The 15567-nt window shown below is 54.1% G+C and overlaps 1 protein-coding gene across 1 annotated transcript; it reads left to right on the top strand.

Moving 5' to 3' along the window:
- Positions 1 to 4239: 4239 nt before the first annotated feature.
- Nkx1-1 (NK1 homeobox 1) lies at positions 4240 to 8025 on the top strand. Its single transcript, XM_005068897.3, has 2 exons — positions 4240 to 4908; positions 6906 to 8025. The coding sequence occupies exons 1-2, from the start codon at positions 4443 to 4445 to the stop codon at positions 7766 to 7768; spliced, it is 1329 nt and encodes a 442-aa protein (XP_005068954.2). The 5' UTR covers positions 4240 to 4442; the 3' UTR covers positions 7769 to 8025.
- The last annotated feature ends 7542 nt before the right edge of the window (positions 8026 to 15567 follow it).

Raw genomic sequence — 15567 nt, 5'->3', positions numbered from 1 at the left:
GAGTGACTCCGTGTGTTCCATTTGTTGATTTGAGTTTTTAATTTAAAGGGTTTGAACTTTACTTTTTCATTTCCAAGTAATCTCTTGCTAGGAACCAGTCCCCGCCCTCTGTGCCCTCCACCTCTGAATCCTGTGCCATTTGAACAGGAGGATGCAAAACTAGCAGCCACTGGTCTTGTGGAACTCCCTAGCCCTTTGGTGCCAGGTGAACGGGACGGGCCGGCGTCTCATCTGATGGGCACTGAGATGGGCACTTATGATAGACAGTGGGGCGGTGCATGAGTGGAGAGCAGAATCGTGCTAGCTGGACCCAGTTGCTGAGCCTGACTCTGACGTGAACTCCTGGGAGCTGAGGTCCGCTGATGGGTGGGGGTAGGGCCAGGCTTAGAGGGAGGGGGCGAGGCGGGTGTCTGCGGTGCTGACCCGGCAACTGGGGGGGGTGGCGCTGTCCGCGGTACTGACCTGACAGCCAGCGGGTCTCTTCGTGGTTCTGGGAGCTGTCCGCGGTTCTGACCGCCAGCCTCCTGCTTGGGTTCTGTGAGCAGTGCTGATAATAGTTCCTTGTCTGTGGCCTCTGGCGGTGGAGATGTCAGCAGCAGCCCGAGCTCCCTCCCTTCTGTGTCTCTGACTGTTTTGTGCCCATTCTTGAGGGGATAGAAGATCCAAAGGTAAATATACGTTTTAAGGATAATGAATCATTTTCCAGACTAGTGAGCTTCAGGGTGTGCCATGTATCAATATGGGTGGAGGTCAAGAAAGGCACAAGGGAGCTGTCCCCTTGTCAGCTTAATTTCCTGCCTTGCATCCTTCCATGGGGAGGCAGCAAACTCAGAGGCTGCAGGATGTCAACAGCCCCTCAGTCCACACTCAGGGAACCAAAGGACTATCTAAAGTTCTCTGCATGTTGCCAGAAAGGTTGTGAGAGTGCTGGTGACTGGGTAGAACAGGGGTGGGGGGTTCACAGTAGCTAAAGGGGAGGCTGTCTGTGCATGTGACCAGGCATAGAGACCCTGAACACCACTGCCCTCACAGCCTGCTCCCAGAGCTCCCAGGAGCAGAAAGGGAAGGGATATTCCATCATGCAGCGTTCCTTTACTCTGACTAAGTGGCTATTACTGGAGCCCTTGGACCCACGAGGGGAAGCAAATGGGATCTTGGAGATCACCACACAGAGAAGCAGGGCCATTAGCCCAAGGTGTGTTAACGACAAGTTGGGGGTCCTCTTCTAGCTCTTGTCTTCCAGAGTTTCAAAATGCATAATTCAGGGGAAAGGGAGCCAGATGTGCCAGCCCATCCTGCCTTTTCCTGGACCCAGCTTGTCACCCCGACTGGCCTGCCATGAGATCTCACCTGTCAGTGCCCACCTGGGGCCCCCCAAGTGAAGCTGGTGGGTTGGAGATAACCTGAGATGGCAGATGGGCAGAGATTGCACAAATGAGGGTCTAATTGACAATCAATTGTGATTAGGAACTAAAAGATGTCCTTATAGCCCTAGACAGTTTGGGTTGAGGCTGGGAGTGGGGGAGAACATCAGGAATCCCTCTGTTTGGGTTGTCTTCAGAGACAGGGTGGGGAAAGTGGAGGAAGCTGCTTCCATGTCTTCTTTGAGCTAGGTCCACACAGCACTGCCCCAGACCAAAGAAAAAGGAGGAGGTTCCCCCATTCAGCTACAGAGGACCCTCAGGCCCATCCTATTCCACTGTGTTGGCTGTGAGCGTGGCAGTTCACTGCCTGCTGCAGCTCCCATCAGAACACTGAGGGGAGGAAGAGATGGGCAGTACGGGCAGGGGAAGTGAGCCCTGGATGGCCAAGGTGCTTCTCTGAATTACACTCAACTCTGATCAGCTGTTACCCATCAACAGGGAGGACATTTGGCCGTGCCAAGTGTGTGTGCGTTTGGAAAAGACAAAATCAAAACAAAAACAATCAACATGCAGTTGGATTCTTTTCTATAACATGGTACGTTATCCTATTTCATTTCCTATTAACACATTGTATTATATTTACTGTGCCCTAGCAGTAATCCACACCTCCATTCTAGAAAATGCCACTTTCCTTGCATTTGCTTGTCCTGAAGGCAAGCTGGTATAGAGATGGCTGAGCAGGTCATCGTATTTCCTCACAGGCAGGTGTCTGCTACCCGTGATGGCGGAGAGTAGAACCATGCCAGCTCTCACCCAGCCAGTAAGGTGTGGCTGCTGTGGCAGCTGTTACATATTCGGCAACATTTACCTCTCTGGTGACCTGTGCTGGTGACAAGTGTTTGTGGGGGAGCATATGCCTTTGGGATGTCACACAGAGTCTCCACTACCCAGAACCAGCACTAAGGTCTGAACGTGAGGCCCGTCCTGCCCTCCCAACCCTCAAAGAAGCTCCCTTCTGCTTCCCAGGGAAGCAAAGAAGATGGGGACCTGGCGGAGTGCAGTCCTCACTAAAGGACTCAATGGAGACAGGAAGGGAGAGGAAGAGGGAGGGGTGATGAGTGAATTCACTGCACCTGTGAGCCACCTTGCCCGTGTATGAGCGATCATGAATGAATCCTGCTTGTGTGTTGATCGATTGTGAATGAGTGTGTGTGTGTGTGTGTGTGTGTGTAAGAGAATTGGGCGTGTACGTCTATATTCAAACTCAGCTGAGGGAGGGAGCAAAGACCAAGGTGGGGGCGGGAGGAAGATAATTACCTCGCTGCGATGAGAGATTACCCACCCTCCTTCCCCAGAGGTGATTTATAATTTAAAGATAAAGAATAATCAAGTCCTGGCAAGGAAGGACACAGTGTTGTGGGTCTGATTAGAATCTCAGGATGGACAAGCACGCGGTGAGGGCGGGAGGGGGTAGGGAAGAAACTGAGTGGGGGAGAGCCTGGCCCCCCCTCCTCTTGCCTCCCGTCCCAGCCTCCCAGAGGCTCAGCATGTCCGAGCTTGGCCCAAATTACAGGCGATCGGTCCTCCATTATTTCTCCTAACTTTTAATTTCTGCTTCCGAAGGATCATTGCCCGCGGTAATTGCAAAGGACCGTCCTTGTACAGAGCAGGCTCCCGGGACCGCAGTGGGAGGAGGAGAGCATACCCGCTGGAGCACAGTCTTCGTGGGCTCACACACTCACACCCTGGGTGAGGAGCTCCACCGCCGGGTCCCACCTGGGTCCATCAGAGTCGGGTCAGCTCATTTGCCTGAGCCAGCGGAGTAGGAAAACTCATGACCTTCGAAAGCAAACCATCGGCTACCGGCCCTCACTCTCTGAAGTCAGGCTCGATCTTCCGGGGTCGCAGAGATTGTCCTGAGAATATCCAGCCTGTGGACAAGACATGCACAAATACTTAGGCCTCGAAAGGCTCTTCTGATATCTTTAGGGGTGGGAAGGGGGTGGTTTCCCCCATTATTTCTGGAAGAAACACATATTTTCCCATTACATGAAGGATATCGATCTTTATGTAGGGCGCCTGCTATTTGTGCGATTTTTCAGCCACCCTTTCTGGGGGCGGGGACCAGGAGGGCCGTCTAGCCCTCCTCATTTCGATTCCACTTCTAATGAGCATCACTCACGGCCGCCAGCCCCGCCCCTTGCGGGGATTTCGTGCGTTCCCTAATTTGATCCAGCCAAAGGGGCGGGAGTCAGGGCTGGCGAGGATGGAGGGGCAGAGATCCTGACTGGAAAGAGAGCTCCAGACACGAAAGACAGCAACCGAGGGCAGTGAAACCTAGACCCTGGGAACAAGCCCCCAAAGGGGCCGAGGACCCTGCAGAGACTCAGAACCTACAGGAGTTCCCATTCTTTCCGATCCCAGCTGCGAAAGGCACGGGAGCCCAGAACCACGCGTGCCACGGCAGGAGGAGAGACCTGTCCCAGAACGGTACCCTGAACTGGGATGCCCAGGCCAACTCAGGGCTCGCGGCTTCACCCACCCCTGGGCCTCCGCAACCCTCCAGCTGACTGATCCCGCAATTATTTAAAAGCCGGGCTGTCTCCTCCCCCTTCGCGGAGGAGGCGGGCACTCAGTTTCCAGCCCCGCGGAGGCGCAGCCGCAAGGTGCTGACCCCGACACCCTCCAGCGGATTGTGGTGTGGCTCCCGGCAGTGCGTCCGTCTGTCTGGCTCTGCGGCTCAGTCCGTGTGTCCCGCACCGGGCCCGCCTACTCCGTCTGGGACCGTTCGCAGCCAATTAGGCGTGCGCGCTAACGAGGGTGGCGGAACCCCGCGGCCGCCTGCGGGCGCACGTGTGTGCGGCGTGTGGGCGCGTGGGCGCCTCCGTTGGGGCCGCCATAAATGCACTGGCCGGGCGCGGCGGGCGCCTGAAGCGGTGGCGGAGGCAACGCGGGGCAGCGTTAGTCAAGCGGAGCGCAGCGCCGAGAACAGCTGGGCTAAGGCTGGTTTTGCCGGGCACAGGGATGGGAGCCCAGTAGGCAGCGGGGCCCGAGCCGCCTGAGCGGCCCGAGGCCGGCATGAGTACCAGCGGCCCGGCGGCACCTGGGGACGTCCCCGTGCTGCCGCCGCCACCGCCCGGGCCCGGCTCGGGGCCCGCACCGCCAGCTCCTGCGGCTATGGACGGACGAGCTGAGCTGCCCATCTTCCCCCGGGCAGGAGTCCCACCGCTCGCGGCCAGCGACACTGCTCCCGCGGTGCCAGAGGCGGCTGGAGCGGCCCGGCCCGCCGCGCCCCCGCGCCCCACCTCATTCTCAGTGCTGGACATTCTAGATCCCAACAAGTTCAACAGCAGGAGACGCCGGTGCGTGCTGCTGGGCCCTGTGGTGCCCGCTACGTCCGCTACGTGTGCCCCATGCGCCCCGGCGACGACTGCGTGCGTCCCGGTCCCCGCTGCCTCTGGACGCTCGCCGCGCTCGGAGCTGGAACGCCGAACCCTTTCTGCTGCCACAGGAGTTGCAGCGGCCGCGGGAGCGGAGCCTACAAGTGAGTATGAGGGGGGACGCCAGGGGCGAGGGCGCTGACTGCTCTGGAATGTTAATGGTCCCGGGACCCTGCGGCGAGCTGGACCTGACCTGGTGCCAGGCTCTGTGCGAAGTTCGCAGAGCGCGGGGTTCTCCTCCCGACCCGGACTCTAGGGCCCGCACTGCTGGACGCCTCTGGAAAGGCTCCGCTGGGCCAGATCTAGGGCTTTAGGGTTGCGACAAAGGTCCAGGATTCGCCTAGTCAGTCGCTGGCTTTGGAGAGTTGTTGGTGCAGGAGACGAAGGGACATGCGGCGGCAGCGGGCTTGGTGACTTACCCACCTCCACCGTGGCCTCCCCAGCCCCCCCTTTGGACAAATCAGACTAATTGTGACAAAACGCTGGTTATCTCTGGAAAAACAATTAAATCCCTTCGATTACAGTTAAAGGGAAATGTGCTTAGCGGCGGAAAGCGGCCGGTAATGGGGCGGCCCGCGCCCCCTTTGCGGTCGATATCCCATTACGGCTCATGCATATCTCTTTCAAGCACCTTGCAAACTCCCCCCGAACATCTAAATTATAGGGTCAAAATTCGGATAATTACTCGATTAAAACCTATTACACTTATTAGGGGCCGCTATTGATCGCGAATTGCATTCGACCCGCTCCTGATTGCTTTTTGCGCCCCTCCCCCGTCCTCCCTCTAACTTCCTGGCCCCTGCGCCTCTCACGGACCAGAACGCGCAGGGTGGACAGGACTGGGGCCACTAGCTCTGCCAGCGCTTCTGCATAGACCTTCCATTTTTAGAGAGAGGAAGAGCGGGTCCCGCAGGCTGCAGTCGGACCCCTCCGGCTCTCCGCCCCGGGGCTGATCCACCAGGAACCCGCAGCTGCCTGCTGGGGCTGTGTAGGGAGGGAGTCAGCGTTGCACAGTTGGGAAGGGTAACCAGGCTGGGGCGTGGATGGCTAAGGGTCGCCTGAGGGAATAGTTACCCTGCTAAGGCATGGGAGTTGAGGACAGAACACCCGCAGTCTTCATGCAACCTGGGTCTTTTGAGCTTGCGGGTATTTGCGAGGAGTATCGTTTATGCTCCCGTATGTGAGTGCCGACCCCACATGAGAGCAAAATCTGGGCACTGCCTTGGAAAGCTTGGAGGGCTCCTCTGGCATTTAAAGACCACCTGTGGGTGAGGAGTATGGGCGGTCCTCAGGTTCCTGCATAGGAGACAGACAGCCTTCCAAATTTCAGAGACAAAATGTAGTCACAGCGGCAGCTTCTGTTTGGATGCTGCAGGACTGGTGCTCAGTTGCGTCCCAGGCTCCTGCGTAGTGGTTCACAATGCCTCCAAACTCGACCAGCTCGGGGCAGGCTAGAGCCCGCTTAAGACAGTGTAGTTAGAGAGCTGGGTGGTGGGCCCCAAGACTGGCAGGGGAGTCAGCGCTTCTCCTTGCCTGGTTTGCAGGGCCTGAAGCCTGAGGTAGGGACAGCTCAGGACGACTGATTTCGGTTCCTAGAAGAGGCCGCCTCACAGCCGGCCAACCCCACCCCAGGCCTCTGGCCCCTCCAGCTATTAAGTGTGTGGTAATTGGCTGGCCCTGCAACGCTGTAATTGGGAGGTAATATACGCCGAAATAAATTAAATGGACTTTAACTAGTTTGTACATTACACAAAATGAGTTTAATTAAGTTTGTATCTGTCCCGTGAATCGATCGGAGCTCTCTCTGCCCTGTACACTCCGAGGTCCGCCCGCTCACCGCAGCCCTTAGGTCGGACAGGTGCAGACTGCGGATGGAGCAGCAGCTTGACGCGGAGAGGGGCCTTCCGAAGCGAGGCAGAGAGGAAATGCAAGCAGCGAGGAGGAACGGCTGCAAGGAGGGAGGAAAAGAAAATCTTTGGGGAGGGTGCAAACGAGGAAGAAGAGAAAACCAACGAGCAAAAGAGAATCTCGACAGGAGGGAGCGGCAGTGCGCCTGGGTGCCGGGCTGACCCTCTGTTCTCTTGCTTTTCGCGGCCCGCAGGTGCTGGGGACTCTTACAGGGCGGACGAGGCCGAGGCCAACGGCTACAGCAGCGGCAGTGGCCACAGCCCGATCGCAGATAGCGAGGATGAAGCGCCGGAGGTGCAGGATGAAGACGAGGACGAGGCGCCGGAGGTGCAGGATGCTCACGGCTCGGAGGAGGCGCGGGGAGGCGGCGGTGGCCTCGGAGCCCGCGGGTCGGGCTGCCCCGGAGCGGCCGAAGTCGAGGCTTCCCCCGTGGACGAGGCCGTAGCCGCAGTGCCCCGTGGGAACTCGCCCGGAGCCCCGGGCCCGCCTGCAACGGCTGCGGGAGTGGGGGGCGCGGGGAGCACCCCGCAGGGCGCAGCCGTGGCCACCAAGCCCAAGCGAAAGCGCACGGGCTCGGACTCGAAGTCGGGGAAGCCGCGGCGCGCGCGCACCGCCTTCACCTACGAGCAGCTCGTGGCGCTGGAGAACAAATTTAAGGCCACTCGCTACCTGTCGGTGTGCGAGCGCCTCAACCTGGCGCTGTCGCTGAGCCTCACCGAGACACAGGTGAAGATCTGGTTCCAGAACCGCCGAACCAAGTGGAAGAAGCAGAACCCAGGCGCCGACACGAGCGCACCGACCGGCGGCGGCGGGGGCCCCGGCCCAGGAGCAGGGCCCGGCGCGGGGCTGCCCGGAGGCCTCAGTCCGCTCAGCCCCTCGCCGCCCATGGGCGCTCCGCTCGCCTTGCACGGCCCGGCCGGGTACCCGGCGCACAGTCCTGGAGGGCTGGTGTGCGCAGCGCAGCTGCCCTTCCTGTCCAGCCCCGCAGTGCTCTCACCCTTCGTGCTGGGCTCGCAGACATATGGTGCGCCCGCTTTCTATGCGCCTCATCTCTGAACCTCGATGCCAGGACCTCGGTGGGGGCCGCACCATGCGGCCGCGCCTCGGTGGGGGCCTCACCATGTGGCCTCGCGGCCGGAGGACCTAAGGCGAGCGCGGCCGTCTATTTTCTAAGGTTTCAGTCGTTGGTCCTGTATATAGCCAGTTCCTACAGAAGAGAAATTTATAAACGAGTGTGCGCCGGGGTCAAACGGGAGGCTCCCGTGGGCTGCTTCAAGCACTTTGCAGAACTCTTAATAAAACACAGGAAGCCACGCAGAGGCTCTGGCGCTGCAGGATGCCGATCCCGCCTTCCTGTCCGTTTGGGTTCTTACCTGTCTGCGTGTCTCCTTGAGCGGGGACTTCAGAGCGCTGAAACTCTGGTTTTCCTATCAGTTTTAGTGTCCATGGCCAGCCCTCTGGTAGCTTTTACTCAGGAATCCCTCTGTCTTGGGGCTCACCTTGGGAGCTGGGTGCAGCACACAGCCGAGCCTCCTTACCGCTCTCTCTCTCCTTTCCCCTCCCTGAAGCCTGGAGCTGCTGGGCTCCAAATTGAGTGCTCATTGTCTTTAATACTCCCTCCCTGAGCAGGCTTCTTGTGGATAGATAGGAAAGACTTCCGGAGGCTTCCCAGAGGATGAAGGTGGGCTCTGAGGGTTGGGGTTGAACTACCTGCCAGAGAGTGTAATAGCCAGACTAGAAGGCCAGTGACATGTTAAGCTGTGTCAGTCCGCTGGAACGTTTGTGTAAATGTTCGTATGGTCCCGAATTCAAGGAGCCCCAGGGGTGGCCCGAACCAGTGGCTGCACACACCTCAAAGCATACACTGAACCGCCTGTGGCTATGGTGGCAACTTGTTCGAGCTCTGGAAGGTTTTGCAGACCTAGTAAGGGTGGAGACGGGATGGGGAAGAGGGTGATATGTGGATGGGGGGGGGAGGAGGCAACTGTCCTCAAGCCTGTGACAGATTCACCTTGGAAAGAAGCGGCTGTGCTCCACGATGGGGCTTGGCTTCTTATCCTTCAGGCATCCTCCATCGGTCTGCCCCGCCCCCACCCCCAGCCCCACCACACTGAGCTCTTCTGGAGGAGTCTTGACTCAGTAGTCGGTTGGGAGTCAGGTTGAGAATGGGCTTCAGTGTCTGGCGCTGGTGGAGAGTCCTCAGACTCGGCTTCATAGTTCACCACGAGTCAAAGGGCAGGTAAGAGCCTCTGGTAGTTGGCAGAGGCAGAAGCCAGCCTGCCCCATGAAGATCTCCCCAAGACTGGTGCCTCTAGCTTCCCCACTCAGCAGCAGAGGCCTGGGTGCCCAGCTCCAGCCAGCCCACCGTCCATTTCCCAGATCCCCTTGACCTGGAATTTTCTGTCTGGACCTGATGTTTGCCAGCTCCTAGGTGGGCAGCAGGTCCAGTCTTCTAGCTCAACTGGACAACACTTGTATTCCTGATGGTCAGGGAGTGAGACCCCTGCATGAAGTGGGATACATTTAACTGGTGGGTGATGAGTTGGGGACTCTCTTGGCTTTGCTGCTGAGGCCACCCTGGGCCTTTTAAGATACAGGTAGCTGACAAGGAAGCCCTAAAAGGCTTCAGAAGACTCCTGGCATTAAAACACGACCGACAGGCATGGCCTGTGCAGGGGCTGCCCAGCCAGAAGCCACTGTCCCTGAATGGAGAGGTCATACCAAGGGTCTGCCCATCCAACCCACTCCCCCAGGCTCAGGGAGATCTTCTCTATCATGCCAACACATACAACCCTAGCCCACATAGCAAGATGCCATGGCATAAGAAGGGCTGGGTGGCCTCTCTGTAAGCTTCCCGTGTCGGTGCTCAGGGGTCCTTATGTAGGAGAGGGAAAACTGCCAGATGACCCTGGGCCCACGGTCCCCTTCCTTATGCTAGTCTTGCTGAGCTCAGCTGTGAATGTTGAGACAATCTGGGACTCTAGAGCTACTCTAGAGCTCTCATGGGGAGATGACAAGGCAGAGCAGGTATCTGTACTTCCCTGGGACACAGCTATTCGGCCATGTGATAATGAGTTTTGGCTGGACTGGACATCTGCCAAGGCTAAGTCCCAAATAGTGCTACTTACACTCATGGACTTCTGACATCCATCCCAGGCTTTGAGACCAAGTAGAGAACACGAGTCCGGGGCCGTGAGGCTGCAAAGCAGTGAGCCCACCACACATAATTCTATCTCTGGGCTCACTGCCGACTCCTCACTGGTGTATGGCCACTCGCCAGGACATGGAGTACAGGCTGCTTCCTGGCATCCCCTGGGTCCCGTAGTCTTTCTTGCTGGACTCTTACTGTGTATAGAGCACTTTGCCTGTGATATTGTGTGACAAAACTTTTTCTGGGGAGATGCAACACATTTACTCACCCCAGATAGAGATTCCATGATAGACCGAATTTCAAATGCCACCAAAGTCCAACTTGGTGAGCCAATCGGTTCTATTGGGTTACTTATAGGAGTATGGGTAATGGGGTTCTTTACAGGAGCAGAAATGACTCCAAGACAGCTGCATCACCAAGGCCCACCCCAGCATGGATGACAGCTCATAAAAAGCTGGGAAACCGGGAGGACATTGCACAGCCTGCAGACAGGTCAACAGGTTGGAGTGTTTCTGGATGCCTCTGTTGATGTAAACCTCTTCCAGGCAGCTGGGCTGATCTTTGCAGCTTGACTTTCTGAGTCTCTAGGCAGCTCAGCTCTTCTAACAGGGACTCTCTGCTTTTATTGTTTATTCTGGTAGGGAGGGGGCATAGTGAGTCTGGTCAGTTTCAGGAACTTCCTGAAGCTATTTTGAGTTGTTTTCCTTCCCTTTTAAATAGCTTCCTGTAGGATGGAATGTTTCAATCTGGAGGACACTGTTACACATCACAACTATGATCTTTTGTCTGTGACAGGAATAGATCCAGAAGGCTAGAGGCTGCTTGGGTGTGGGGATAGGAGGAGCCAGCCAGGCCTGTCTAGTTCTGGCCTCTCAGTTGGCTTTCTCAACATACATCTGGTGTCTGGTGTGTTTTTGGGGGAGCCCCCAGCTGTTCCTCTGCTTTGGCCAGGCTTGGGGAGGCACACCAGGTTGCCTAGCTCTTAGCCTGGGCCTTGGGTGCTCCATTAGACTGGATGTCAGGAGGTCTTAGGTCTTCTGGCCTTTATCACACCCCTTTGGTGTTGGTGGTTGAGAAGGTGCCCAGATCCCAGGACAGGGAGTCCTCCTCCTCCTCCTAGAACTTAGAATCAGCTCTGACCTGGGCAGCTCTTCTATACAGAATGTGCTCATATAATTTCTTTTCCCTTAAGACTGGGTCTTATTATATACCCTAGGGTATTCTCAAACTCAAAGTGATATTCCTGCTTCAGCCATGAAAGTGTTAAGAATACAGGTGTGCCCTATAACACCTAGCTGCCTGTCTTCCACAAGTGGTAGTTTCTAGTGACAGAGGATTGTCAACAGGAAGGCAAGACTGAAGGCGAAGCCAAACAGGGCAAGTGCCCTGAAATACAGGGAGGGGCCTTCACCCATACCCAGGCCCCCTTCCTGTCTGCCCCCAACCTCCTGTCTGAGGACTGCTGAACCCAGACACTGACGAAGATCCCAGTAAGGCCACATACATCCCTCACACCTACACCACCCCCTCCTCGCCCCCATCCTGCCTGTTCTCCATGGCCCCTTGGGTATGGGCTAAGATTGTGTGTGTTATCCTGAGAGAAAAGGACTCAAATGGAAAGAATTAGAAAAAAAGACTTTATTTTCTCATGAGAGCATTGTGGCAGCCCTAGGCAGATGTAACACCTTACAGAGCCCTACCATGTCCAGCTCTACCCAGTTCTCTGCAGAATCTCCGGCCACCATGTCCTCATCTTGGTCAGCAAACAGCAAAGAAAAATGGATACCACTTCATTATAAAACACTTTCCCAGAAACCCAGGCTGCTTTTGCCTCATTGGCTAGAACTTAGCCATGTGGTCACTGAGGGAGGCTGGGAAATGGGGTCTTTTCCCAGGGTCAGGCCCAACAGAGAGCGATGGGCGATTCCGACTCCCACTCTGGCCCTGGGCCTCAGACCCACACCACAAGCCTGGCTGCCTTGGCTTTCCTCTTTCTGCTTGTACGGCTCCTCTCCTCCTGTTCACGGGCTGTACTTGCTGTCCACACTAGTTATTTGCACTTCCTCCTCTCTTTCCCAGCGTGGTGTCCCCGTGTTAGTCTTTCCTCTTCAGAGCCCTAAGGATCTTCTCACCTTATCCGCTGTCCTACTGAGGGAGGCTGTGGCCTCATCCAGACCCCATTCAAGGTGGCTGGTGGCCTTCACTGCCCAACTCAGGTGTCCACCTTGTGCCACAACCCTCAGTCCCAAAAATGTCTAGGACCCATCACCTTCTCGAGCTATGACACCTGGAGCCTAACTCTCCTACGCCCAGCTGACCCTGTCAAAGGCTGCCAGTGGCGTCAATGGCCAGTGCCATTCCCCTCATGTCTTTCGTGGTGTTTGAGTGGTTTGAGTGCTCCCTGATGCCTGGTGGGTCATTTCCTGCTGGCTGTGACCAGGGCCTGTGGTGAGCTCCTTAGGTATCTATTCTGGGTCAGGTGGGTCAGAGGGACCCGCCCTAGCCCCAGGAGCAGGGATAACATTGGGAGATAGGAAAGCTGGACCCAGAACACGGCATGGGCCGAGGGGGTGACGGCAGGGAAGCAGGACAGGAAAGGCAGGGAAACCATCCCTGCACTGTGTCCCACCCCTAGGATGATCCCTAGCCTCACACAGCCCCAGAGGCCCCTCTCCTACAGGGTCCTGTCACCTTCCCATGAGTACAAGTCTGGGATGTTTGTATTCCACAGCCTCCAGGGAAGTCCTGCATGGCAGCCACCTTTGGGTATGGTACCTTGTACCGATCAGTTAGCTCTCCCAGGGATGCCGACCACATCCTGGGATGAAGACTAGTTTCTGGTGCTGATGGTGCAGCTCAGTTGTGCTTGCCTAGCTAAGGCCCTGGGTTCAGTCTCCAACACTGCTTAACCAGAATATGGCAGTGTACGACTGTAATCCTGGGACTCACAAGATGGAGGCAGGCTGATTAAAGTTGAAGATAATCCTCGACTACATAGTGAGTTTGAGGCTAGCCTGGATACATGAAATTCTGCCTCAAAAACAAACCAAAACCAACTAAGTTTTGCTTCTTGGACAGGGGCTGCTGGGCAGTGTCACTAAATTCTGGCCAGGCTGACACAAGCAATGTGTGTGGAATGGGTGTGGTTCATGGCAAGTCTCAGTAAGCAGATTCCTCTTTCCTTTTGTAGACAGTGCAATGGCTGGAGTCCAGTTTCCTCAGACTGTGAGGTAGCCTGATGAAGCCTGCATGGTTGCTTGCTGTTCCACAAGCAGGAAACAGATACAATCCTCATGGTGTCATGTGGCCTCCGCATGGCCCAGCTCTGATTTGACAGAAACATCCCAGTATCTTGTGGTTGGAGACTATGGTACCAAGTACTTGGCTGAGATTCTGAACTCCAGGATCTTGTGGGGGCAGAAGTTTTGGGCTTAGGAGAGAAATAAATGTTTATTTTGTTTACAACCAAAGGAGAGGTTACAAGGAATTAAATACTTACACAACACAGAAATGGAGGAAACGAAGAGTGGGTAAAAGTCCAACACTAGTAAATGTAAGCAGATTGAGAGAATCCTCTCAGACTGCAGAAAAGAGGGGAGAGATTAGCACTGTCAGTCTCCACAGTGGGCAGGAAACAGATACACAGACACGATGAAGAAGAAAAGGTGGGAAAAGACATAGCATGAAGTAGTCATCCAGAGAGAGCTGGGAGGCCACACTGTTACCAGAGGAGGAAGACTGGGCCAAAGACCAGGGCTCATCCACTAGGAAGAAATGGCCAATACAAAGAGGCTTGACAGGGCCCCAAAATGCATGAAGCTAAAACTATCAGAATGAGGGTAACAGAGACAACCGCTGAAGATCTCAACATCTTGCTTCAAAGGACAGACAAGGGAAGGCTGGCCGGCATACCAGGAGGTGAAATTTGCAGGCATCACAGAGCCTCCTGAGCAGCAACAGGACAGAACTAAACAGTGGCTGGTTCCCTGGCAGATGGGTCAATGTGCTTAGGATGACTTGAAATCATACAAAGTATATTCTTCAGTAAGAATAAGAAACCCTTGACATAAGGGATGTCTCATGATTATGAAAATTAAACAACAAACTTCTAATCAATTGAGAAAAGAATAGGTGAAAATTTAGAAAGTTCTTTGAAATAAAAAAAAAGTTCTGTGTGAGGGGCACATGTTATGAATCCAAGTACTTGAGAGATGGAAGTAGGCAGATCAGGGGTTTAAGGTTAGCTGGGTAAGGTAAGACCGTGTCTCAAAAACAAAACAAAATTTAAAAGACAAAAACATAACATGAAAAAACTTAAAAGGTGAAAGCAAAATAATGCTTAGACCAAAACTTGCAGCTATAAATACCTCTACTAAAATGAAGATTTTAAATCAATTTAAGAAATTTAACAAATAATGAAAAGGAGAAAACGATATCTAAAACAACACAAAAGAAATAATTAAGGTCAGAGTGGAAATCTATAAAATAAAAAATGGAAAAAAAATGTATCTAGGCAGTTGTGGTACAAACATTTAATCCCAGCACTCGGGAGGCAGAAGCAGGTGGATGTCTGGGAATTCCAGACCAGTCTGACCTACAGAGTGAGATCCAGGACAGCCAGGACTGTTTCACAGAGAAACCATCTCAAAAAAACAAAACAATAAAAAGAAAACAAAACAAAAACCACACCAAAAACATACAATAGTTAAAACAACTAAAATACCATAGCTTTAAAAACTACAAGTGACCAAGACAAATTGGACAAAGTCCTAGAGACACTATGAAACTAAGTCTAATCAGGCACAGAAAAGTTAAAGATTGGCAATAAAAAATGTTCTGCAAAGAAAAGCCTAAGACTAGATGGCTTTATTGATGCAGTCCACCCAATGTTTAAGTAATACCAATTCTTCACTAACTCTCCTAAAATAGGAGACAGGAACACTTTTCAGCTCCATCTATGAGGCCAGAGGCACTGACCCCAAAGCTAGAGCATGGCAACACTGTTGTAATTTAAGAAAAGCAGTGTGAAAGAGAAAGAAACCATGTAACAGGGTTCAAGCAGATGGGTTTTTTATTAGGAAAAGTGATCATAAGAAGGGGAAAGGGAAGGATAGAGATCAGCCTCTGGAGACAGGAGCAGCAGGACAGAGGAGAAAGAAAAGAGGGGGAGAGAGAGGAAAGGGAGAGAGGGAGAAAGAGAGAAGGATGGGAGGTGGGTGGGCCCTTTTAAAAGGGAGCATAGTGAATGTGCACAGGTGGTGCTCTTAGTGGCAGCAGCTGAGGGTGTATCCTGTCAGACCGATGCCTGGATACTAACAAACACAAGGAAACTAGAAACCAGATGAAAAATGCCAGCAAAGGCACGAGCATAAGACAAGGATTAGACACCATGAGCAAAGGGAGTTTATCCCAGGAATACAAGATTAGCTCAACATATGAATTGCATCTGTCTGGACAATCATATGATCAATTCAATAAACACAGGAAAAGCATTTAGCAGTGAGGCAAAAACATTTTATAAAATTGAACCTTTTAAGACAAAACACTCAATAACACACACAAAAGTTGACTCAAAATGGATTAAAGTCTCTATACATAAGGACTAGAGCTGTACAGTTCTCACAGGCCCCGAGTGTAGTATGTCTTTACTCTCAGCACTTAGGACACAGAGGTAGGTAGATCTCTATGAGTTTCAGGACAGCCA

The sequence above is a fragment of the Mesocricetus auratus genome, unplaced genomic scaffold (genome assembly GCF_017639785.1).
Source record: "Mesocricetus auratus isolate SY011 unplaced genomic scaffold, BCM_Maur_2.0 Super-Scaffold_100006, whole genome shotgun sequence".
NCBI lineage: Eukaryota > Metazoa > Chordata > Mammalia > Rodentia > Cricetidae > Mesocricetus > Mesocricetus auratus.
The sequence above is the reverse complement of the archived record's forward strand: the minus strand, read 5'-3'. Positions and strand labels throughout refer to the sequence as shown.

Coding starts and splice junctions, on each gene's coding strand:
- Nkx1-1 (XM_005068897.3), top strand. CDS start 4,443: ATGAGTACCAGCGGCCCGGCGGCACCTGGGGACGTCCCCGTGCTGCCG. Junction 4,909..6,905: donor CGCGGGAGCGGAGCCTACAA/GTGAGTATGAGG, acceptor CGCGGCCCGCAG/GTGCTGGGGACTCTTACAGG.